At 41.5% G+C, this 24,836-nt stretch overlaps 1 protein-coding gene and 1 pseudogene across 1 annotated transcript; one reads left to right on the top strand and one right to left on the bottom strand.

The window, feature by feature from the left end:
- The first annotated feature begins 940 nt into the window (after nucleotides 1-940).
- Nucleotides 941-4,167, top strand: LOC127782603 (uncharacterized). Its single transcript, XM_052309873.1, has 6 exons — nucleotides 941-1,205; nucleotides 1,319-1,451; nucleotides 1,553-1,656; nucleotides 2,332-2,503; nucleotides 2,594-2,734; nucleotides 2,807-4,167. The coding sequence occupies exons 1-6, from the start codon at nucleotides 1,144-1,146 to the stop codon at nucleotides 3,878-3,880; spliced, it is 1,686 nt and encodes a 561-aa protein (XP_052165833.1). The 5' UTR covers nucleotides 941-1,143; the 3' UTR covers nucleotides 3,881-4,167.
- A 12,709-nt stretch (nucleotides 4,168-16,876) lies between these two features.
- On the bottom strand, nucleotides 16,877-18,784 carry LOC127782044 (protein STRICTOSIDINE SYNTHASE-LIKE 10-like; annotated as a pseudogene).
- Between the last annotated feature and the right edge of the window lie 6,052 nt (nucleotides 18,785-24,836).

Below are 24,836 nucleotides of genomic sequence, written 5' to 3'. Positions count from 1 at the left end.
TAATTAAGTATTAATATATAAAAAATTTATGAATAAATTTATTATATTTTTTAAACAACATATATATATAAATAGTTTTCACGTAAAATATACTGTTTAACAGTTTGAAAATGGTGCTACCGAAAATTGAGTAGCTCAGCTGAAATAGCTGCCTTAGAGCACCTTTAATAGTATAGCCAACTAATATCTCGAAATCACCTATAGTCAATTTAATAGCCAATTCATATAATATTTACCTATAAACATATGTTACACTTTAATATCTGATCCCACCTGTCATACACGTATTGTGTCTTGGAGTCTGTGCTGCAGCTGGCTACAAATTTGTAGCCCGCTGCTCTCCTCTCTCCTCTCCTATCTTCTTAAAATATGCCTATAGCTAGCTTATAGCATGTTATTGTACCTGCTCTTAGGTCCTGTTCGTTGCTCGAGGTTCCCAACCAGAACAGTGCGCACGTAAAACAGAGTGATCCATTAGCGTGTGATTAATTAAGTATTAGCTATTTTTTTTTAAAAATAGATTAATATGATTTTTAAGCAACTTTCATATAGAAACATTTAAAAAAACACTTTTTAGCAGTTTGAGAAGCGTGCGCGCGGAAAACGAGGCAAATGGAGCTGGGAACGAGCACTTACGAACAGAGAGCATCTGTCGGTGCTGGAAACTTCTTTTGAAAGGAAAAAAAAAAACTCAAACCGAAACTAATTCCCAACTCATCCTAACCGTCCGATCGTAACGCCCCGAGATGGAATCCAACTTGCTTTGGGGCGAAGCAAACCTCCCTCGCGACTTTCTCCTCCCCCTCCCCACGGACAAACAACCCAGCTCCACCCAGAAACAAACACGGACCTCCGGACCCACCCCATCTACCGCACACGTGTCCACATCTACGGCTCAGATTCCTCCAAAAGTGGAGCAGGTTCGGGCTAAGGCTACGCGTACACCGGCCCGCGTCGCCGCCGCGGCCGCCTCCACCTCATCATCTCCCACCTCTCGCCGTCGCCGCCGCTGCTATTTAGATCGAATCGAATCCCACGCGGCGCGGAGCCCTCCACTTGCGCTGCTGCTGCGAGAGATCGATCGAGAAGGCGCGAACCATTTCCCCCCCTCTCGGATCGGCGGGTCGAATTGGGGCGGAGGAGATGCTGGACGCCTTCTTCAAGGGCGCCGGTGGCGGCGGCGGCGGGTTCCGCGGCGCCAAGTGGTGGGGGGTTTGGTTTCTTTGGGGGGGATCTTGGGTGGATTCGTTTCTTGCTGAGGATTCTTTTGATTTGTTTTTGATTCGATTTGTTTTTTGGTGATGGTGGGTGTGAGTAGCAAGACGCTGCTGAAGCTGTCGATCCCGCGGATCAAGCTGCTGCGGAACAGGCGGGAGCTGCAGCTGCGGCAGATGCGGCGGGACATCGCCAAGCTGCTCGAGGCCGGCCAGGAGGCCACCGCGCGAATCAGGGTAAGGATTAGTTTGTTGGTTGTGTTGAAGAGTGGGGGTGGATTAGGGGATCGCGTGATTTGCTTCTGGTTACTTACTTCTTGTTGCTGCGGCTGATGCAGGTGGAGCACATCATCCGGGAGGAGAACATGATGGCCGCGCAGGAGATTCTTGAGCTCTTTTGCGAGCTCATCGCCGTCCGCTTGCCCATCATCGAGACGCAAAAGTTCGTCCTCATCTTCTTTATATTATCATTCTATAACAGTAGAATTCACTAGTTTATGTGATGGTCATAGTATGGACTGTTATCTGTATAATCTCATCTAGATAAGGCCGATTTTCCGACGACATATGGCAGAGTTTATGGCTGCACGAAGATATTCACTTGCACATTTCTGGTTCAGAAACTCAAAAGATGTTGATTAACTGCATAATGTTAGTTCACCGCTAAAACAGATTATGGATGCTTTTGTTATTATTTCCTAGCTCATTCATTTGGTATGATGATGCATATTTGGTACAGACTACTCCTAAGCATCACTTTGTTTACATCCAATTTCCTAATACAAGAGAGAGAATTTTGATTATTACACCCTCTGCATGCTGGTATATGGTAGTTGTCTATCTCTGCACTTGTTTTGGTCTGAATTCCCTGGATAGCACTAAGTACTTCTTTTAATAGGCATTATTGATTTTTTTCTAGTTTTTTTTTAAAAAATCAAATTCGTTCTTAAACTGTCCTTCTGAACGATTGTGTGAGACACATCAGTTACGGCTTTTACGTAACAAAACTATTGCAATATTTCATCAATTGGTGGGCTCAAATGTAGTAGTGATATCATTAATATGTGCATGCTACAAGATGAATGGGGCTGACTTGTGTTTCTTTTCACTCCTCCAGGGAGTGCCCTATAGATCTCAAAGAAGCTATATCCAGCATATGTTTCGCTGCTCCCAGATGTGCAGATCTGCCTGAACTTATGCAAGTTCAGATGATGTTTGCAACTAAATACGGGAAAGAGTTTGTTGCTGCAGCTACAGAGTTGATGCCAGATTGTGGGGTCAATCGGCAGGTCATATAATGAGTTCAACTGAAAGAAATTTAATTATGTTATTTGATCATTATGTTGTTACTGAAATAGCTGGAATAAATATTCCTGCAGATAATTGAACTACTTTCTATCCGTGCTCCTCCTGTTGATGTAAAGATGAAGCTGCTGAAAGAGATTGCTGAGGAGCATGAGATTGATTGGGATCCATCAGCCACAGAGACAGAATATCTTAAACCACATGAGGATCTATTGGTAAATATTTACCTACCAGAAACCATTTGTTAGCTGCTTGTTTTGAATCTTACATGTGTTCTCTTTTGCTAGAATGGACCAACCTACTTCAATGGTTCTACACTTCCTCTTCCAAAGGAGAAACATGAGGAAACACTAGCTGCAAGTGCTGCCGAACATCCTGATGAAGACTATGAGTCTGATACTGGTTTAGAGTCATTGGATTTGCCTGAAGTCCCAAAAGCAGCCATTCGCCCACCTTCTGATACTCCAGCAACCCCTGATATTGACACACACGTGCAAAGCTCCCAGCCAACTTCTCATGAATTCTCAAACATGCCAAGCTCCCAACCAACTTCTCATGAATTCTTAAACATGCCAAGCTCCCAGCCATCTTCTCATGAATTCTCAAACATTAAAAGCTCCCAGACAACTTCTCATGAATTCTCAAATGTTCAAACCTCCCAGCCGTCTTCGCATGAATTCTCAAACCCAAGTGACTTGGAAGAGAATCCAACAGCTAATGCTGCTTTCATGACTCAGCCAAAAGGTTCAGAACATATTCCTACACCATTCGCTCAACCAAGTATGCCAGTTTCACCCAATGAAAAGAAACATTTTGTTCCATTTGCCTCTCCACCGCCATTTGCTGTTCCCTCTCTAGTGGAGAAAAATGAGTCCATTCCGTCACCTTCTCCATCTCCTCCGGTGAAGCCAACAGATCCAGAAATGTTCAGGACGATTGATGAAGTGACCCCACCTCCAACAACTACTGATTACTTGTTCTCAAAACAACCAGAACAGTTACACTCAACCTCTGCTGAGAACATTGCAAACATTGACTTGGATGATGTACTTTCTGCTGCCCAGACAGCTGCCGAAACAGCAGAGCGAGCTGCATCAGCAGCCCGTGCTGCTGCAAACCTTGCACAACTGCGCATTGCAGATCTGAAGAAGAATAGTAAGGCTTATGAGAACTACAGTGACAGTGTCCGAAAGGAAAGCCATCCTCAATCCGAAGTGACACAGAAACCAGTATTTGATCACCAAGATTCCTTTTCCAGTGACACACAGGGTTATGTGCCTTCTCATTTGCCCCAGAGGTCGCCATCGATGGAGGATGATCCGTATTTCTCCTATCCCAATCTGTTCTCGTCAAAACCTTGAGGGTGGAAACTCGGTGCGACTTAGTTCTTCAGCATAGTTCGAAGTGCCTGCGATGTTGCATCTTCAGCCTTGTTTAATCTTGAATTTGGCTGTTGCCGGGATATTCTGTGTATGCTGAGTTGATACTTAAAGGGGGGTACTGGCGTACTGCAGTTTTACTAGGTCACTGCATGGCTTGTTCAATGTCTGTAAATTGTAAATGTGTGCTGCTTGTACCAAATTTGTGATACATTTTACCACCTCCACAAGAAATTTTAAAAAATAAAGGTGAACATTGTTCCTTGCTATTCTGGAATCTTGGATGGTAAGTATAATGTCTAGTGTTCTGTATGTGCCGAGATGCGAGATGTACCTAAATGAGTATTCTATCGGTAAACTCTGCATTTGTAGTGCTTGAACCAAAATTTTGAAAGTTTGCTAATCTTTACTGGAAATAGAAACTTCTCAACTCCGCAAGCTGTCATTCGTTAAGCAATTGTGCATGCCTGTCATATTCGAGAAAATTGACATATTTGCATGCTTTGAGATGCATTTTGAGTTCTTAAGTTTACAAATTTGCGTGAACGACTAGATGTGCCTGTGTGATTTGTTCCACTGATTAAAGCTAATGTATACATATTCTTGTATGACAGTACAGGGGTTAACTCTTGACACCTCCATTCCTCACCCTGAAACTTCGGCCAGAATTTCAGTCTTCTGAGAGAAAAAAAGATGATATGGTCTCATCCAGTATCTCACAATCTGATTAAGCTGCATGTACAGAATCACTAGTACAAAGTACAGAGCACAAGGTCTGACAGCCTTTTGTTCTTTTTTCAGGACATAACACATTTTGGGCGTGAAGGACAGATGAAACAGAAACAGATGCTCTTCTCAGCTCTGAGGAATATACTTATTTCCAGGATGGCTATAAATTGGGTCGAGCTGCAGAGCAGTTCCTTCAGAGTTCAATGCAGGGTTATTAGTGTAGCATCTGAACATGTACGGTTTTCTAGTTCCTGAGCTGTACTGTTCTAGCTAGTTTTGAGGTGTTTGTCAGGCACTGAAAGTGAGAGTTGGATGAAAACAAACTGACTGATCATCAGACAACTCCAACAGATCACTGATCAGATTGTTTTCCTCCAATATCTCACCTTCAGCAAATTGACTGGTAGCTACAGCCTACAGATAAAGAACAGATTTTCGAAGAATACAAATGTGTCATTCAAAGTGAGGGTTAGAGGGAACTGAATCACTCCCATCTGGAACAAAAGATGGATGGTTCAGTTTCTTCTAATATCTCACATTGAATGGTTACATGTACATACTGGTAAAAAATTCAGAGAGGTGCAGATATTCAGTCAAAATTCAGAGAGATGAAGAGACATTCTGTCACCCAAAGTGAGGATTGGAGGGAATCAAACTAGAAACTGTGTTTATCTAGTTTGGTTTCCTCCAATATCTTAAATTGGCTGATGAATTTGTTTATCCTGAGTTGCAGACTATACATGCAGAACTGAAGAGTACAGCTGAAGGGCCAGGGCTGTGTGTTTTTACAGTGTGTGCTGGTACCTTCCAGCAGGAGGGGTGGTTTTTTTTTTTTTGGGGGGGGGGGGGGGGGTACTTCTTCACTTGTTTACTACCTATAGCATGTTCTGGGTTTGTCCCGCTGTTATAAGTTATTTGATTTTTCTTCATTTGTTTACTACCTATAGCATGTTCTGGGTTTGTCCCGCCGTTATAAGTTATTTTATTTTCCATTTCTTTCTAATTTTAGGCTACACATATTTGATGTATAAGCCAACAACATAAAACATCTTCTGTTATAAATTTTCTTTTCAAGTAGTTATAAGAGAATCCCTTACAACTAGGTGGCAGTGCACTAAGTGAGGAATAGCGGTGAAGGCTGAACCATGATACCCGTGAATAAGAAACAAGCTAGATAATTTGTTTATTATTATTCTAGTAATTGTCCTACGTATGTAATCAATGGGTTTCAATCATTTGAGAAAAAGTTAAGCGTACGGGCAGCATGATATTTCTGGGCTCCCATAAGGGTTAGTACTTATGCTAACAACAAAGCAATAGACATTGAGTCGTGATCCACGTGAATAAAGAAATAAAAACAAGTTATTTATTATTATAGTAGTGGTCCCTATGTATTTAAGAGAAGGGTTCAACAAATGGAATGAGAAAACAAACTTGAGTGTATGATAATATGACATTTCTCGGCTCCAACAAAGCCTTCCACTATCCGTGCTCTGTCAACATTCTCTATATATCATGGCGAGACCAAGACCTCGTAGCTGGCTGGCTTGCTGGCTCTGTTTCCTTGCCGTGTGCCCATGCCAGCATCGCATTGCCGCCTTCTAGCCTTCTCCTGCTGGTGAGGTTCCTCTACTTCTAGGCTCTAGAGCACTACTCTAGTTCATAGCTTCGTAATGCAATCTGTGATTGCTACTAGAGTACTATCATAATGTTATATTTTCAATTTGTGATTAGTGAACATGTGAATATGCAATTTGTGATTATTGTTTAGTGATTACTGATTAGCTTGCCTCATTGATCATACCCATGGCTAATTAATTAGCTCTTAACTTAGGATGCTGATTTGTGATTTGTGAATGATTGAATGTGAATAAATAACTTATGTTATTGTAAGATTGGTATTGTTTTATTTGGTAAAATATGAAGAGGAATGGGATTGGTATTGGCCTACCCTAATATTTCAACATTTTGTAGTTGCTTGTGCACATTTTGGACTTGTTTGTTAAATTAGTCGATTATTGATGTTGATATTATTGCTACATTTGCATCGTCTTTTAACCAAATTTGTACTTATATATGGTGTTTGCAGTGTTTGCAAAATTTTCATGTGTGATGTGAACTTCAGAAGTAGGACTACCCAATGAAAAATTCCTGGTTGTGCCAATGCCTTTCTCACCCTTGAGCCCATGAATTCGCTGGCGAAATCGCTACCTAGCCACCACACCTTTGGTTCGGTGCCTTCCCTGGCCACCCCCTCTAAGCCAGGGGAACCTCACATTCATCCTCCTTATTAGGGCAATAGCAATGCGCCATGGATTTTTACATTTCCTCACATGCCACATACACTGAAAACTGTATTTGCTACGTGCTCCATAGTGCAGGTCACTTGTGGTGGGTCCCACCACTACCTCTCCTTAACTTTTCATCCCCCTCTCTCTCCTCTCTCAGTGTATTTTCCCTAGCAGAGAGGAAGTGAGGCGGTAGTGCCGAGCGGAGCGGTGAAGGCGTGACCCAAGCGGCGACGGCGACGGCGATGGTGCCGGCGGGGCTCCACCTCTCCTCCTTCTCCGACCGGCGGCCCAAGTGGGGGACTGCGCGGTAGGAGCTCGGCGGCGCGCGAGTGGAGGAAGGTACGGCGGGATCTCGGAGGGCGTGACCGGGGGACAACAGGAGCTCGGTAGGGCGGATCTGGTGGTGCGGCCCTCTTCGCCGAGCTGTCGCTGTTGTGGTCCTCGGCTACGCGGAACGGCGACAACAACGAGGTTTGGTCATCAGATCCACCGCCTCCTCTTCCTCCTCCGCCGCCATCTTCCCTTCTCCTCCCTAGGCCGTTGCCACCACCATCTTCCTTCTCCTCCCCAGGCCACCGTCGCCGCCATCTTCCTTCTCCTCCCTAGGCCTCCGCCAGCACCTCATCGAGCTCGACAGATCCGACCTTGGGTTTGCCAGATCTGGCAAGCGGCACCACTTTAGGGGTGACACACTTGCTCGGGGGCTACAGCCTCTCAATGCGCCGCTCCACCTGCGCGCCTCGCCCCACGCCTGCAAGTTTTGACGAAGAACGCGTGATTTAGTTTGGCATCTGCGGTCTTGAGTTGGGAATGCCACGCACACATCTTGAGTTGGGAACGCCACGCACGCCACCTGCTTCTCGCCTTTGAGCCCACGGATCATTGGCACAACTAGTGTCCTACGACTGGTTTGGTGCCTCCTCTTGCAATTCCTCTAATCGCGAGTAACCCCTTGTTTATCCTACTCATGCAAAGTCCCGACATGAAACCTTAATTAAGGGGGCTCATTAGAGACAACGAGAATTTGGCTCCTCACACAAGCTTCCCAATGCAACGTTGGTGCATGAGGTAGGCATACACATTTTAGAACCAGTGTTATTAAACTCTCAAAATCCAGGTATTCAAATCAATCCAAGTTTTATACAATTATCAGTAAGGTACTAAGTCCTGATGCCACAATACTAATCACACCGTGCATGTAACAGCGAGGGAGTTGTCTCTAGATACCATTTATGGGCTACACACCTACATAATGGATCACTTCTGCTTTCAAACTGATTGATGGAGGCAATTTAAACTGGTGTTAATTAAATGTTTAGAATATGGTATAACACCGTAATATGTGAATAATTATTCCTTTCATTCATCACCATTCTATACTAAATCTCCGACAATTTAGAAACTACTGAAAAGTACAGTGAAGTGGCCTTACAACTGGCATTTAGCAAGTGCTCTACCCTTCTAGTGCTGCGCATGTTAATCCAGCTTAAGGAAGGATATGTGGCCGCTTGTATGTGATTAAATAAAAGGATTGCAATGGGCTGTGTATATACAATTTTAATGATAACAACAAACACTATATCTGCAAAAGAAATTAAATTAGCATTGGCATAAATGTAACTAGCATGTATTGGGAAAAAAAATTAACTAACAATGTGATAGCATAAAATGTGTATGTAACACAAGGTGTTAATTTCTATTTTGCAAATAATGTTAATGACATTTTCACCTGATATTGTGCTTATCTCATTTTTCTTCCAATACAATGTTAATTCCATTTCTTGTACACATATAGTGTTAATCAATATGCATTATCCTCAAAACTAAAAGAACATAACACATTAGATTCTTTTATTTATTACATGGAAACGACCACATGTCCTTCCTTTGGCTGGATAAGCATATGTGGCATGCAACCCTGAGCTTTTTGTCCACCCAGGCCAATGAAATTTGTAGATTCGATTATAAATTGATGTTCTGCACTCCATATTTGTGAAGTGATCCCATGGATAGTGGTGACACCAACGGTTTCTCATCGTGGCTCAACTCTTGTTACTTCTAAGTGATTTTAGTGGTACCTCATCGTAGCATGTTAGGGGTTTGTCTCACTACTAAGTGATTTTATTTTTATTTTCTTAGGTATATCGTTGATATAGAAGATGGGATGTAAAATATGTTCCTTTATAAAAAAACACACAAGTAGTTGCAATCCCTTTACAACTTGATGGCAGTAAGTGAGAAAGAACAGCAAGAGTTAAGCCATTGCTCCCATGAATAAAGAATAAGACGAGTTGCTATTTTTTTAAGTTGTACATATGTGTTAAAGATGGTAATAGGTAAGAGCGGCACATATTATTTTTGTGTCCCTTGTGAATACAAAAATAAAACGAGTTGTTTGTTATTATTTTAGTTATCACTACATGTTTAAGGTGGTAGTAGGAAAATGCGGCATGGGTTGGACAGTTCCCGTGAATAAAGAAAGCATGGTTGTTTATTGTTTTAGTAGTGGTCCCTACATGTTAAAAGGAAGGGCCAAACCACTAACGAAAAAAGTAGACTTGAGCATATATGTGGTGATGATATTATTATTTTTGGCTCCAATTAGACCTTCTTCTACTTGTACTCTAACAGCATCCGTTCCCTATATAAAGGGGAAGGATGATACATTATGCGAATAGCCAACTTGCTCACCCAACTTCTCCTAGCTGCTCAAATACTCTTATGCATGTTGCCTCTGTGACCGCTTCTCGTCTTCGAGCCCATGGATTCATCAGGACAACTACCATCTTGCCATCCTACCACTGGTACAGTGCCTCCCCTTGCTTCTCCCTAAGCTAAGGGAATGTCACAGCCTGACTTTTCGTTTTAGGACTTATAAATTGTTTTTATAATTTATATTAAATGTTCATTAATTTACAAGTAAAGTTAAATATGGGAAATAAAATTTCCTAAATATAAAGCATGGCTGGATTTAATTTGTATTAAATTCTCCATGATTAATTATACTCTCTGGAATTTTCTCGGATTTTTTTCAGAGCTCAATTACTAATTTTAATAATACAAAGAACATTTCAGTAATTATTTAAATAATGAACAAATCATTAAAGGATCTGGTTTTAATGTTGTTAAATACTTTGAGTGTCCAATTATTTTTAGGATTTTTCTTGAAATTATTTGAGCACTAGAAATATTTTTAACAATTCAGAGATCATTTCAGTGATTAATTTAACTAGAAAAGTAAATTAAATCCCCTTTTCCTTTTCCGGCTGAAACTGGAAAAGTCTATCTATCATCCTCAGCCCATCCGTCCTCTTCGCCCTCTGCTCTATTTATGGCGACGGTGCCAACAGGGCTCTACCTCTCCTCCTTCAATCAGCGGCCCAAGTGGGGGACTGCGTGGCAGGAGCTCGGCGGCGCGTGAGTGGAGAAAGGTGCAGCGGGATCTTGGGGGGCGTGAACAGGGGACAACAGGAGCTCGGCAGGGCAGATTTGGTGGTGTGGCCCTCTTCGCCGAGCTGCTGCTGTTGTGGTCCTCGGCTATGCGCAACGGTGACAACAACGAGGTTTGGTCATCATATCCACCGCCTCCTCTTCCTCCGCCGCCGCCATCTTCCCTTCTCCTCCGTAGGCCGTTGCCACCACCATCTTCCTTCTCCTCCCTAGGCCGCCGCCGCCACCCCGTTGAGCTCGACAGATCCGACCTTGGGTTTGCCAGATCTAGCGAGCGGCACCACTTTAGGGACGACACACCTACTCGGGGTGATGGCCTCGCCAGCAACCACCGCCATCACGCATGGGATGTGAGGGCGTCGCATGGGGCCACAGCCTCTGAATGCGCCGCTCCACCTGCGCCTCGCCCCATGCCTGCAAGTTTTGACGAAGAACACGTGACTTAGTTTGGCTCCGCGGTCTTGAGTTGGGAACACCATGCACGCATCTGGTGAGGAATCTCCTACGTGGATGGGGCAGAACACCACCTCAGTGCACTGTGAACGCCCTTAGAGGCTCATCAAAGAAGATGGTGTTGTGGCTTTTGCTCAAAAGCTTGCCAAGACACAACTCTGGCAGCCCACACATCTCCGTGTGACAGGTTGAGAAAGTAGACGAATTTCCAATAGTAATTCCCAATTCTTTATTGGTAAATGCCTAATATGCTACTAAATTTTTTATCATGTCTTTTATTAAGCCACTAATTACCTTACTGACTCAGGAGTCTAAACATCGCATATCTGACATTTTATTATATCAGTGATATTATATCTTGGGGAGATGAGCAATGCATCCTTGTCTCAACAGTGGTTCCAACCTTTTGGAAAAAGTAGTTGGAACTACCATCAAAACCAATGTTCATAAAGCATTGATACTTGGGGGGCCCACTACCAAAAACAATTTCCCCACTTATCTCCCCCACCCACTTCACTCTCTCTCTCTCCATGAAAAGATCATTCTTCCCCCGCCCCTATCCTTATCTCTCTCTCTCTCTCTTAGAAACCCATCTCTGCGCCCCTCAGCCCGTCACTGTTGTGCCTCTGCCCACCTTGTCCTCCCCTCCCTTCTCTCTAAACCCCTCCTCGCTTCTCCCCAATCCAAATCAAAGACAATGATACCTTGACGATGCTTCTCCTGTTGTTGCTTCCTCTGTCTCTCCCGCTCCTATCCTCTCATTCTTAGTCAGCACCGTCAACCACATCCAGGCCATGGCTTGGGGTGATGAGCTCCACTGTTGCATAGATTGTTGGCGGCTAGGGTTGATGAGCTTTGCGGCGACACAGGGCTGCTCAAAGCCTATGGATGAGCTCAGCTTCGAGGTAGATCCGTCCAAGTGCTTGCCAGATCAGGTCATGGCCAAGTCCTCCTCGGCGGCGGCGGCGGCAACTCTCACAAGATCAGGCCAAGGTCAAGTCTCCCTCGGTGCCTGCAACAACTGCTTGCTGGATCTGGTCGACTGCGACAACATTTCCTGGTCGATGGTGGCGGCATCCCTTGGTTAGTCTGTCCATCCTTACACATACCCCCTTGTCTCTCTCCATATTTCTTGTTTGGACCACCTCCTTTTCATCGGGGCTACTCGTGCCTTGTAGAAATAACTCTGGCACCCATGGAACTAGCCACTCACAAACCTCAAGCATGGTAACCGAGCCTAGCTGAAGCTCGAAACCATGACGTGGGGTCACTACATTGGGCATACCCTTAGTAGTCTCATGTCTTTGGGAGAAAAGGAGGTCCAACCACTAGAACATAAAAGTTTACATTCAAGTTCCTGCATAATGTGGCCTTTTTTTTACACCGTTTGAGTGTCTACTTATGTTGATAACCTTCTCTTTGTAAGGACAGGGAAACAACAACAATTTTCATCAGCAAGAAGTTGTATATATCTTCTCTACCCATATATGACCATCTTAATGAAGGCAAGGTTGTTCCTTATTGGTTGAATATGGATGGAGAAGAAGATTATACAACTTCTTGTTGATGGAAACTATTGCTTCTTCTCTCTTCTTATAATGAGATGGTTATTAAGAGCATTAGGAGACCACCACTGATGTAAGAAAAGCCACAGGTTGTATACATTAGAATCTAATTTTTGTGTTTCTTTCATGTTTGGATCTTTTCTCCCCAAGATATAATATCACTGATATAAAAAAATAAAAATGTAAGAAATGTGATCTATGCACCTTCATTTCAATGAGAGAATTAATGGCATTATAAGAGAATGGTAAAACTTTAGTAGGATATAAATTTGTCATTGGCCTTCTTTTTCAATCCTTAACAAGTGCACCCCTTCTCTTAAAGGGGGAAATTAGACCTTTACCACTTAATTGTGTGTGAATTAAGTACTTTCACTTGATGGAAGTTAATTTATTTAGTGTATTGCCCAATCTATCCAACTGTCATGCACATCAAAAGCAAAAACACATGCTTTGATCGGTAGTGCGTGGTGGGAGGCAAGTGTGGGCCCCATGCAAATGTGTCCCATGCAAATGATGGAGGAGGGCAGAGTTATGCACTGGGTACATGGTGCCTCGCATGAGTCCCATGGTGTGAAGACGTCACGGATGACATTCATTTTCTAGCATTTTTCTAAGAAAAAATCTATAAGAAGTTGCAACATCTTTGTAACAAGGTGGCAGTAGGTGAGAAAAGCTTATAGGGGTTGAGCCATGGCACCCCGTGCATAATGAAATAATACATGTTTTTTTATTATGGATGTGGTCCCTACATGTTTAAGGTGGCACTAGGTGAGTTAGAGAGGAAGGGGTTGAGCCGTGGCACCAGTGAATAAGAAAAATAAGACGTGTCGTTTATTATTCTAGTGGTGGTCCCTATATGTTTAAGGTGGTAGTAGGCAAGAAAGAATGACATGGGTTTAGTCGTGGCCTCAGCGAATAAAGAAACAAGAGTTGTTTATTATAATGGCAGTGGTCACAACATGTTTAAGGGAAGAGTCTAACCACCGTGAGAAAAATAGACTTGAGCGTATGGGTAGTGTGACATTTCTTTGGCTCCAACAAGGCATTCTATTACTCATGCTCTATCATTATCCTCTGTATAACGAGGAAGGGCAACATATTGTACCACAGTAACCTATTTTCTCCTAGCCGCTTTAGGTTCTCAGTATGCCCGCTGCCTTGGCCACCCGCTTCTCACCTTTGAGTCCATGGATCACCAGCACAACCACTGCCTTGCATAGTGCATTTTACTTCCCCTAGTGTCCCCTACTTTGATACACTCACAATGTTAGCTACATTCTATTTTGCAAATAGTGTTAATGACATTTTTTTGCCAGATATTGTGCTTATTACTTTTTTTTGCCCAATACAGTGTTAGTTACACCTATTTTGCACATATAGTGTTAACCATTTAGCATTATCATCAAAACTGGAAGAATATAGTACTTTGATTAACATGCAGAAAAATGCTTATTTCTTTTATTTAATTAAAAGGATTGCAGTGTGCATATAATTAACATGACTTATTATATGTTCGATTGAACATATGCATATTACATGTCTTGACATGCAAGCCTACATAATATCCCAAGCAGCGTCCAACTTAGTGAAATTAGTTATGACATGTTTTTTAGCTTTGGTTTGCACACACTAAACAAGTTTATACACCAAAATAAATGATTTACAAGTTCATGTACTAAATCGCACCCACCTCGCAAGTTCATATACCAATAGTGCAATTTACTCATAAAGAAATAAGGTATGGTGAGTTGTTTATTGAGTAAATTATACTGTTGGTACACGAACTTGAGAGATGAGTGCGATTTAGTACATGAACTGCAAATTGCTTATTTCAGTGCATAAACTTATCTAGTATGTGTGAACCAAAGCCAAAACAACATGTCGTAACTAATTTCACTAAGTTGGACACTAATTAGGATGTTATGTTGGCTTGCATGCCAAGATGATGTTACCTAAATATGCATATGTTCAATCAACATTCAATAAGTCATGTTAATTATACATATTAGAAATGTACATGTCTTCAGGAGAAAATGTCCAACCACTGGAGAACTAAATGGTTACATCTATGATGCATGATGTGGCATCTTTTTGGTTTTTCACACCGGTTGGTTGTATACTTGTATGCTTGCTTTAATAACCTTATCTTTACAAGGACAGGTAAGCAGCAACAATTTTCATCAACAAGAAGTTGTATATCTTTTCTCCCGGTCAACGACAATCTTGATAAAGACAAGGTTGCTTCTTGATGGTCGATGATGGGTAGAGATGAAGATGATACAACTTCTTGTTGATGGAAACTATTACTTCTTACCTCTTCTTATAATGAGAAGGTTGTTAAGAGAACTAGGACACCATCATTGATATAAGAAAAGCCGCATCATGTGTACATTAGAATCTAACCCGGGGAAATCCCCTCTGCCTCTCCTCCTCCTCCACCCACCCTCCTTGCACCGTGACCCCAACCTCAAACCCTAACTAGTCAAGGCCACCACCAGATATTGCAGTCGAAGAGTCGTCAGAGTTGCTGGAGTTGGCATATTTGGGGGCGAGACCGCGAGAGGCTTGGCGCATGAATCTTCAAGTGAATTGGATGTATAAAATATTATAAAACTTCTCCTTCAAAATATTTTTTTGTCAAATGTTAGTTCGCAAATCCAAAATTTTAAGTAGAATATAAATCTCAATCCTTCACAAGCATTGCCCTTCTCATATTGTAGGAAGTTAAATATTACCTCCTAATAGTGTGTGATTTAAGAATTCTCCACTTGATAGAATTTAACTTTAACTTAATATATTGCCACTTTGCTTCTTAATTGATTATTTTCATCGTATTTTACCTTCCCCTGATCACCTGGCCAACTAGCAGTGATGAAGCATCATTCTCTCAGCCAAAGAAAAAGGAATTGTTTCTATTTCCTATCTCCCGGGCCCAAAGGATGTAGTGACACAACCAAAGTGTTAATTCAATCAAAGTGTTAACTACGTACATTTTGTTTTGCAAATTGTGTTAATGACATTTTAGCCCGATATTGTGCTTATAACATTTTCTGGCCAATACAGTGTTAATTCCATTTATTCTGGCCATATAGCATTAATCAAAGCATTATCATGAAAACTGAAATAACATAACACATTGCGATTCTTTTATTTAATTACATGCAAATAATCACTGCATATCCTTTCTTCATCTGGATGCATGTGGCACGCGTGAGCCTAAGCTTTTTGTCAACCCCATAATCAAGGGACACCAGTGAACATTTGTAAATTCCATTATAAATTAGTGTGTTCATAGCTTAGTTGTGATGTGATCCCATGGAGTAATATTGGTGACATCAATGGTTTCTTATCGTGGTTCTGCCATGCCATTATTGTTACTTCTATTTTTTAGTATGTTGGGGGTCTCTGTCCCACCAATGGATAAATGAACTTGCATTATAGAATTACACTCTAAATGAAGCTAATAGTGAAAGGGCATGTAGCTTAGTGGTTGCAGTGAGCCAGTGACTTGAGTAGCACCCCAAAGTTCTAAGTTCAAATCTGCATATAGGAACGAATTTCAGATTGGGTTATTTGAGAGCTAAGTTCCCTGTTCGATAGGCTATGTTCCTAATTTAAAAAGGCTGCATATATCCAATTGTATATACAGGCCGGGTAAAAATATCCTTCTCTAATAAAAAACATAAAAAAGTGAAGCTAATAAAAAAAACCTAATTAACCACTGCTTTTGCGCTGTTTTTCTAGTTAACACTGCTTTTGTTCCTAACACTATATTTCTTTTTATAATGAAATTTAATTCCGACCTTTCCTTTATTAAAAAAAGGTACACCCAACCGTCACAAAGTATGCACAAATAAGACTGAAAAACATTTCGGGATATCGCATAGAGTCTAAAAACCAAAACGCCATACATATATCGGATTAAAAAAACACCAAATAGACTAAGACATTATTAATAACATTTTCTTTTACTAAACCTCCATACAAGGTTGACGAAAACTACATAACCAAACTCCGATGTACAAACTGTATTATGTCCTTTTGTTCCTAACACTACATATATAGTTGCACAAATTTTGATAATTTGACCCTTCGTAAAAACTAATTTTACAAATGAACCACGGCCAAAACTTATTTCAGAAATAATCATTTTGTTCAGTGCCGAATCGTATGGCGCTGAACTTAGACACCTCAGCGCCACGTCAACTGGCGCTGAATGCTGTGCCACCGCAGATGGGAGACCGAGTCGGCGTGCCAACGTGCATTCAGCGCCATGCTATTTGGCGCTGAGGTGTCTAAGTTCAGCGCTATACGATTTGACGCTGAACAAAAGAATCATTTTTAAAATAAGTTTTGGCTACGGTTCATTTATAAAATTAGTTTTTGCAAAGGGTCAAATTGTTAAAATTTGTGTATATAGCTGTCTCTAAATAACACTGCTTTTGTTCCTCACACTAGATAATTGACATGAAATATAGACATCTTTTTGTTCATTGCATTATTAGGCCAATGAAATCGAGTTCAACAGAGCCGAGCCACAATTTCCCGCCCCTCTCCACAACCTCACTGAGCGTCACACCCTTGGCAGCCGTCAGCTCCTCGACCTCGACGCCATCGCCGTCGAGCCGGACGCCGACGAGGTGCTTCGCCGGAGGAGCCACCGCCGCCGTCGCGTCGAGCCGCACCTTCTCCTGGTTGAGCGCCACCCAGTATCCCCCCCTGGCGTCTCGCCGGACGTTGTCGGGGTAACCCGGCAGGTCGGCGAGGAGCTCGTACTCGCGGGCGTTGGGCCCCTTGATCCAGTACCGGAACGCCTGGCACGGCACCGTATGCGCCACCACGGCGTGGCTCCCGTTGCGGCTGACGGCCACGCCATTGGCGTACGGAAGCCCGGACCTGAGCACGGTCACCTGCTTCGTCGCCGCGTCGTACTTCAGCAGCCGCGATGTCGCATCGGCATTCATCATGATCTCGCTGTTAAACCTGCATCCACATGAACACACTACTCTTGTTAGTGAGACCATCAGGAAGTGGATTTTCATCCCTTGAGAAGATATCTCCTTATTTTACGTATACCACTAAAGAAATTATAAGAAAATTTAGAAACTTTTGATAAGATGGATCAATATGAGATATGTTACTATATAAACAAGTTCAAATTCAACATATATAATTGTAAAAAAAATAATGAATATTTTGACTACAAATATTATGTGCTATTCGCAATTAAATTTGTTAATTTTTTTACTTGTACAAATTAAATTTAAACTTGCACGATTATGTGAAGTGATATATCTCATAATGATTATATCAATTTTTTTTAGAAAAAATAGTGGCTATTTGAATTACTTAAAAAACTTAGGGATGAAAACACTTTCCCAAAAGATCACGTTGTTGCTACGCATTGCATACACATTTGCATGTTGCAAAAATGATTTGATTTTAATTTCGATCGTGTTCTTTTGGTAATTACCGGCGTGGGTAGGTGGTGCTACTATCGGTGAAGTAGACATCACCGGTGGCCTGGTCGACGTCGATGCCATTGACGAAGTTGAACGGGACGCCGTCCGCGCCGGCGGCGAGCACCTCAGCCTCGCCGCCGCGCGGCCCGACACGCATCAGGCCCTTGTACGCGTCGGCGATGTAGAGGTCGCCCGTCCTGTCGTGGAACGCGAGCCCTAGCGGCCGCCCGCACATGCTCTCCGTCTCCTCCGGCGGCGCCACCGGCGTCGTGCACATCGGGATCTTCCTGCACGCACACGGTCGAACACATCAATGTCAATCGATCAAGCACGTGATGGAGTGGAGATTTTTTATTTTCTAGACTTTTTTATTTTTTAAAATTTTATTAATAGATCTTTTCAAAAAATATTTTCGAAAACTAAACCTCGAGTGACTAGTGCGACAGCGTTGTTTTGCCACGCCAGCTGCTCGTGGCGTGACAAAGTTATATGGCCATGACAGGGCTAGCTGGCGTGACCAAAAGGTTTAGATTTAGAAATACTTTTTAGAAAAATCTATGAATAAAATTGAAAAAAATAAAAAAGTCTAAAAAATAAAAAAAATCGATGGATCGGAGTGAGGTGGTGTATACTTACCGGTAGTCTTGGTGGTGCGCGAAGGTGGTCCAGCCGGCGGCGGCGCCGCCCCAGCGGAGGACGCGGCCGTCGGAGAAGCCGGTGTAGGGGCCATGGTTGGAGGAGTCGAAAGGCGAGGCTCTCGGCGCCGGTGACGCCGTCGGGGAGCGGGAGGTGGAACGCGAACTGCGCGTGCGACGTCTTGACCTGCGGCGCCGCGCACGGCGGCGCGGCGAGGCAGACGAGAAGCAGGCAGCCGACGAGCCGCAGCAGCGTGACCAACAACGTCGCCGGAAAACCTCGACGACGATGGCGAGCCATGGCTGATCAACGTTGATTGTTTCGATGGATTGGAGATCAGCACGTACGACAATCTGCGGCTACTTTTATTGGGAGAGATCATGGCCTAATTCTAGTCGAGCATGCAATGTCTGATTGTCTGGCTTTCCAAGTCGGTATACGGTAACTGCACTTGTGTACAGCTCGATCGACTGGTGGCGAGTCCGATTTCTTGACCGATTGTGCTCGTGTGTCGATCTCTGCACGTTCCGACTACTAATTGACAACCTTGCAATCAGATCTTTGTTGATTTCTCTTTTATTTCCTACCTGACCGTTATACTCCCTCCTTCAATAAATGTTTGACGCCGTTGATATTTTTAAATATGTTTGAACATTCATTTTATTCAAAAACTTTTGTGAAATGTGTAAAACTATATGTATACATAAAAGTATATATTTAACAATAAATCAAATGATATAAAAAGAATTAATAATTACTTAAATTTTTTGAATAAAACAAACGGTCAAACATTTTTAAAAAAGTCAACGGCGTCAAACATTTTGGGATGGAGGGAATATATGTTAGGCTAGGTACATGTTTGAAGGCTTTCTTCCATCCTTGAAGAGGTATATACCTCCTCACAATTTGAGTGATAAAAAAACTTGTTAAATTGATTAGAAAACAAGTTTTTTATTAGCACCAGCAATACTTTTCTGGTTTTTTTTTACGGTTAAAACAGCAGGAGAGGCTCCTACTGGCTATATATATATATATAATAATAAAATATGTACAGGATTGAGAGAATAAGGGGGGAGAATAAATGACAGTGATATCTAATGGTCTGTATCCATGCTTGCCAATTGGGATTGTCTGCTGCCTTTACTCTGTGCATATGCCGAGTAAAATCATCCTTGAAATCTCTGGTCCATTTTCTGAAGCTGATTGGAGTTCCATTAAAGATGAGATCATTTCTTATAGCCCAGATATTCCAACAGCTAATGCCCAGGATTTCCATGAAAAAAGAATGAGGGAACAGATTTTTAGCTGCCATGAACATATTCATGAATTCCATATTTAAGTTCCAAGTTATGCCAACATGGTTCCAACATTGTTGTGCAAAAGGACATGAGAAAAAAAGGTGGATATAGTCTTATGTGTTTGTCACATTGCACACCAGACATCTAATTCCTCCCTGCGTAGAGTAGTTATTTCTTTGAAGCAGTTCTTTAGTGTTTAGTCATCCATTAAGAGTAGCCAAAGAAAAACCTTTATTTTCATTGTGCATTTACTTTTCCAAATGAGAGTAAGAGGGATTTCCGGTTGGATATGGGCGAAGAAGAGCTCATACAACTTTTTGGATTGAAACAGATTTGGAGTCCAAAAGTAATTCCATTGATCAGGCTCAATATTGGATTGCATTTGTTGGATGTTATTTGATAGTTATTGCCATTGAGTTATAGCTCCTTCAGGAAGTGGGGTGTGGAAAAGGTCCTCTACATTATTCGTTAAAGTGAGGTGTCTGTAAGATAGGTCTTCCTATTTTGCATAGGAGAATAGAAGGCTGTGAGTGTCTTGAAGTATCTGACCATTCCAATTATCTTTCCAAAAGAGCAGTGATTTTCTAGATCCAATAGTTACAGATGTGATGGCTCTAAAGATAGGGATCAGCCTGAAGATGTCTTTCCACCAAAAGGAGCCTTTTTCTTTATGTGCATGAGGAGGTTTTTCAGATTCAACATAGTATTTGTTCCAAATCAGATTGACCCAGGGTAGATCTTTGCAGTTAAAGAATTTATCTAGATGTTTTGTGAGGAGAGCAATATTTTGAATTTCTAGATTGACAATTCCTAATCCACCCTTGTTTTTTTGGCTTACAAACCAGTTCCCATGCTGCCAAAGATTGTACTGTTGCATTTGGGTCACTTGACTTTCTCCAGAGGTAGTGTCTACGAGCTCGATCAAGATGTTGGATAACTTTTTTAGGGAGTTTTTGAGTTCACATGTAGTAAGTCGGCAAAGCGGAGAGTACCGAATTAACCATTGTCAATCTTTGGCCATGGGAGAGGAACACTGAAGTAGATGGCAGTCTTCTTTCTATTCTATCAATCAGGGGTGCAAAATCAACAATCTTTGGTTTATTAGTGCCCATTGGAAGTCCAAGGTATGTGAAGGGCATAGATCCAATATTGCATCCAAATGTGCCAGCTAGAACCTCCATTTTGTGGTTATCAACATTTATTGGAACCATGCATGACTTGTGATAATTGATTTTAAGACCTGTGCAAACAGAGAAAGTTTGAAGGAGTGCCTTGAGACAGAAAATTTCTTTCTGTATAGCTGGCATGATTAAAGTATCATCAGCATATTGGATTATTGGAAAATAGTTGCCATGAGTTGGGATGGGAGTGAGATAATTCCTTCTTCTTTCGCCTTGTTTATAATGGATTGTAAGAGCTCGGCTGCCAGCACAAACAGGAGAGAGGAAAGAGGATCACCTTGTCTTACTCCTCTTTTGCACTTAAATTCTTTCCCAGGAACTCCATTGAGTAGCATAGATGTGGAAGCAGTGGTGAGAATGTTTCTTACCCATGAAATCCAAGTATTGTCAAAACCTTTTGCTTGAAGGATTTGTATAATAGCCTCATGTTCCACTAGATCAAAGATTTTTTCAAAGTCTATTTTCAGAATTACAATTTCTCTTTTGCTTTGATGGCATTGGTGGATGTACTTAAAACTCCAGGCTAGACAGTCCTGAATGGTTCTGCCCTTAATAAATCCATATTAATTTTCATGGATTAGATTCAGAATGACTGATTGACATCTATTGGCCATTATCTTTGAAATAAATTTCAGAGCAGAGTTTTGAAATACTTTTCTGGTCATTGTGAGGTATAGAAAGGTATATGTATCTTATAGTGTTAGTCCGGAGGTAGAGGTATGTACCTCTTAATTGACACAAATTAATATCTATACACAAATTACTGATGATATGTTGCATATGCATGTACCAGTGATGATACCCATCAGGTATCAATGGTGGTACAATAGATATGGGGATATGGATACAGGTATGCAATATGGCAATACCGGAATATATGGTATTTTTCAAAAGATAATACGGGATATGCTTATATATATGAATTAAAATATATAAATTATTTACTACAATCACCGTAGTTGATAGCTTCAAGTCCACTATGTTTAAAAAAAAGCTTCAAGCCCATTAACTATGTATAACTAAGAGATTAAGACCAAGCCGCCAGCAGCTGCCAACAATCAAAGAAAAATCCGTGGAATCAACGATCGCTAGATGCACTAGCACTTAGCTTCCAGTTCCAAAATCCATCAGATCTAATAAAAAGATAGTTCTTGTACTAAGAACATATAAGAAGGCAATTGCACAGTCATGCAGATTCATTTTTATTTTTTAAAAGAGTAAAGTGCATTGGCGGTCCTTAAACTTGTAGAGTTATGTCATATAGGTCCCTAAACTCTCAAAATGCATATTCAGGTCCCAGAACTTGTTAAAGTGTATCATCTAGGTCCCAAATTGACACATCCCCTCTAGGATCCTACATGGCGCTGATGTGGCAATGCCACATGGACGTGATGTGTCCTTTTCTTCTTTTTTCCTTCTTTTCTTTTTCTTTTTCGTTTTCTTCTAATTCTTTTTTCCCCTTTTTTTTCTGCACGGGTCACAGAGAAAGGAGAAGAAAGGGGAAAAAAGAGAAGAAAAAAAGAAAAAGGAAAAAAAATAAATGGGTTCTATTTGTCAGTCAAAATAATACCATGTCACGTAGGATCCTGAAGGGATTGTGGCGATTTGGGACCTAGATGACATACTATGATAAGTTCTAGGACTTAGATATGCATTTTGAGAGTTTAGGGATCTAGATGACATACCCCTACAAGTTTAAGGACCGCCCGTACACTTTACTCTTTTAGAAAATGGCATTGCAGATCAAGAATGGAAGGCCAGAAGAGGAGCGAAGGAAACAAACAACTTGGTGGTGTTAGGATTGTGTCTAGTGACCGGCGTCAAAGGGACCGTGTTGGGCAGTGGCGACCCTAGTCCCTTGGGCATGGCGGTGGAGGAGTTGCATCTAGCCTGTGGGTATATATGTACAGGTAATCCTAATGGGACCCCTCCCGAGTACTACGTTACCTCCTTTCCCCCTTCGTCCTCCCCTTCTTCCCTTCCTACTACACCATAAATATTTTAATTCAAATTCAAATTTGAAACGGGTATGTAAACTTTTTACTTATAAACTTTGGGTCTATAAACTAATATTTGAATTCAAATTCAAATTTGAAACGGGTATGTAAACTTTTGACCTATAAACTTTGGGTCTATAAACTAATATTTGAATTCAAATTCAAATTTGAAACGGGTATGTAAACTTTTGACTTATAAACTTTGGGTCTATAAACTTTAGGTGTATAAACTTTAAATGTACAGAAATACTATATATAAAAAATATTTGAATTCAAATTCAAAATTTGAATCGGATATAATTCAAATTCAAATTTGAATCGGGTATGTAAACTTTTGACTTATAAACTTTGGGTCTATAAACTTTAGGTGTATAAACTTTAGATGTATAGAAATACTATATATAAAAAATATTTGAATTCAAATTCAAATTTGAATCGGATGTATAAACTTTTGATTTATAAACTTTAGGTCTCTAAACATGTGTAAACTTAAGGTGTACAAACTTTAGGTGCATAAATTTACTAAAATAGGAAAATAATACGGTGCCAAAAAAGAAAACCAGGTGGGGGAGAGGGGGCGCCAAGGGGCGATCGATCGCCCCTTAGCATTTCCGTATATATACTGCCATATGCTATGGCATAGGGCAAGGAGCTGTCGCACTGTGCACAACGATGGTGCGGGAAAGGTGATGTGCGGTTGTGCCTGATGGCGGCAACAGCGCAGCAGCGTGTGGAGTGCTTCGGTACACCACAAGGTTTTTGAGGTGGACATTGGACGTATCAATGTTGTATTTGAAGTGTATCCAAATTATTTTATTTATTTGAATTAAAATCATAAAATTGATGATACATACGTATTTGATATGGACACTAGACTTGAGGGACATATTCAAGTAACGTAGGCGATATGTAGTTACCAGTGATGATACTTATTAGTTATGATACTTTTGGGAATGGTACCGTGATAGTACGTACCTTCATAGTTTCAGTATCATGATATCTGATATGCAGCACTGTAGTTATTTGATATCTTAAGGTACCATTAAAGGATCATTAATAACTCAGGCAGGTAGGCCCAACCAGTGTGGAAACACGCACATCAAAAGCAGAAACATAAGCTTTAATCAGGAGCGTGTGGAGAGAGAGAGGCGTGGACCCCATATGGATGCTTGGTAAAGGCGAATGTGGCCCTATGTTGGAAGAGGTCAGAGTCATGTGATGGGTGCTCGCACGAGTCCCATGTTGCATGGACGTCATGAATGGCATCCTATTTCAAGCATTTTTCTAAGGAAAAATCTATAAGTAGTTGTAACCAGGGTTCGACTTACCGTCGGTAACCGCGCGGTTACCGGACTTACCGCGGGGGTACGATAATATAAATACCGCGGTAGCCTCCTTAAATTCAAATAAATTTAAAAAATAATTTGAATTTTTAATAAATTTTGCACGGTTTTGTACGGTTTTTCACGGTTACCACGGTTACCACGCGGTAACCGTGCTTACCGCCGGGGCGCTGTAACCCCGGCCCCGGCGGTTCGGGAAACCCTGGTTGTAACCAATTTGCAACTAGTTGGTAGTAAGTGATAAAAGACTGCAGGGGTTTAGCTGTTGCACCTGTGAATAAAGAAATAAGACAAGTTGTTGTTTGTTCTAGAAATGCCCCGTAAATGTTTAAGGTGGCAGCAGACGAGGAAGAGAGCAAGCGGTTGAGGCGACTCGTGAATAAGAAAATAAGATGGTTTGCCTATTAGTCTGGTGATGGTCACTGCATGTTTAAGGTGATAGTAGGTGTGAAAGAACAACAGGGGTTAAGTCATGTTACCCAAGAATAAAAAAAAAAGAAGAGTTGTTTATTAGTATGCCAGTGGTCCTAACG

Source organism: Oryza glaberrima, chromosome 8 (genome assembly GCF_000147395.1).
Source record: "Oryza glaberrima chromosome 8, OglaRS2, whole genome shotgun sequence".
NCBI classification, from domain to species: Eukaryota; Viridiplantae; Streptophyta; class Magnoliopsida; order Poales; family Poaceae; genus Oryza; species Oryza glaberrima.
The sequence above is the reverse complement of the archived record's forward strand: the minus strand, read 5'-3'. Positions and strand labels throughout refer to the sequence as shown.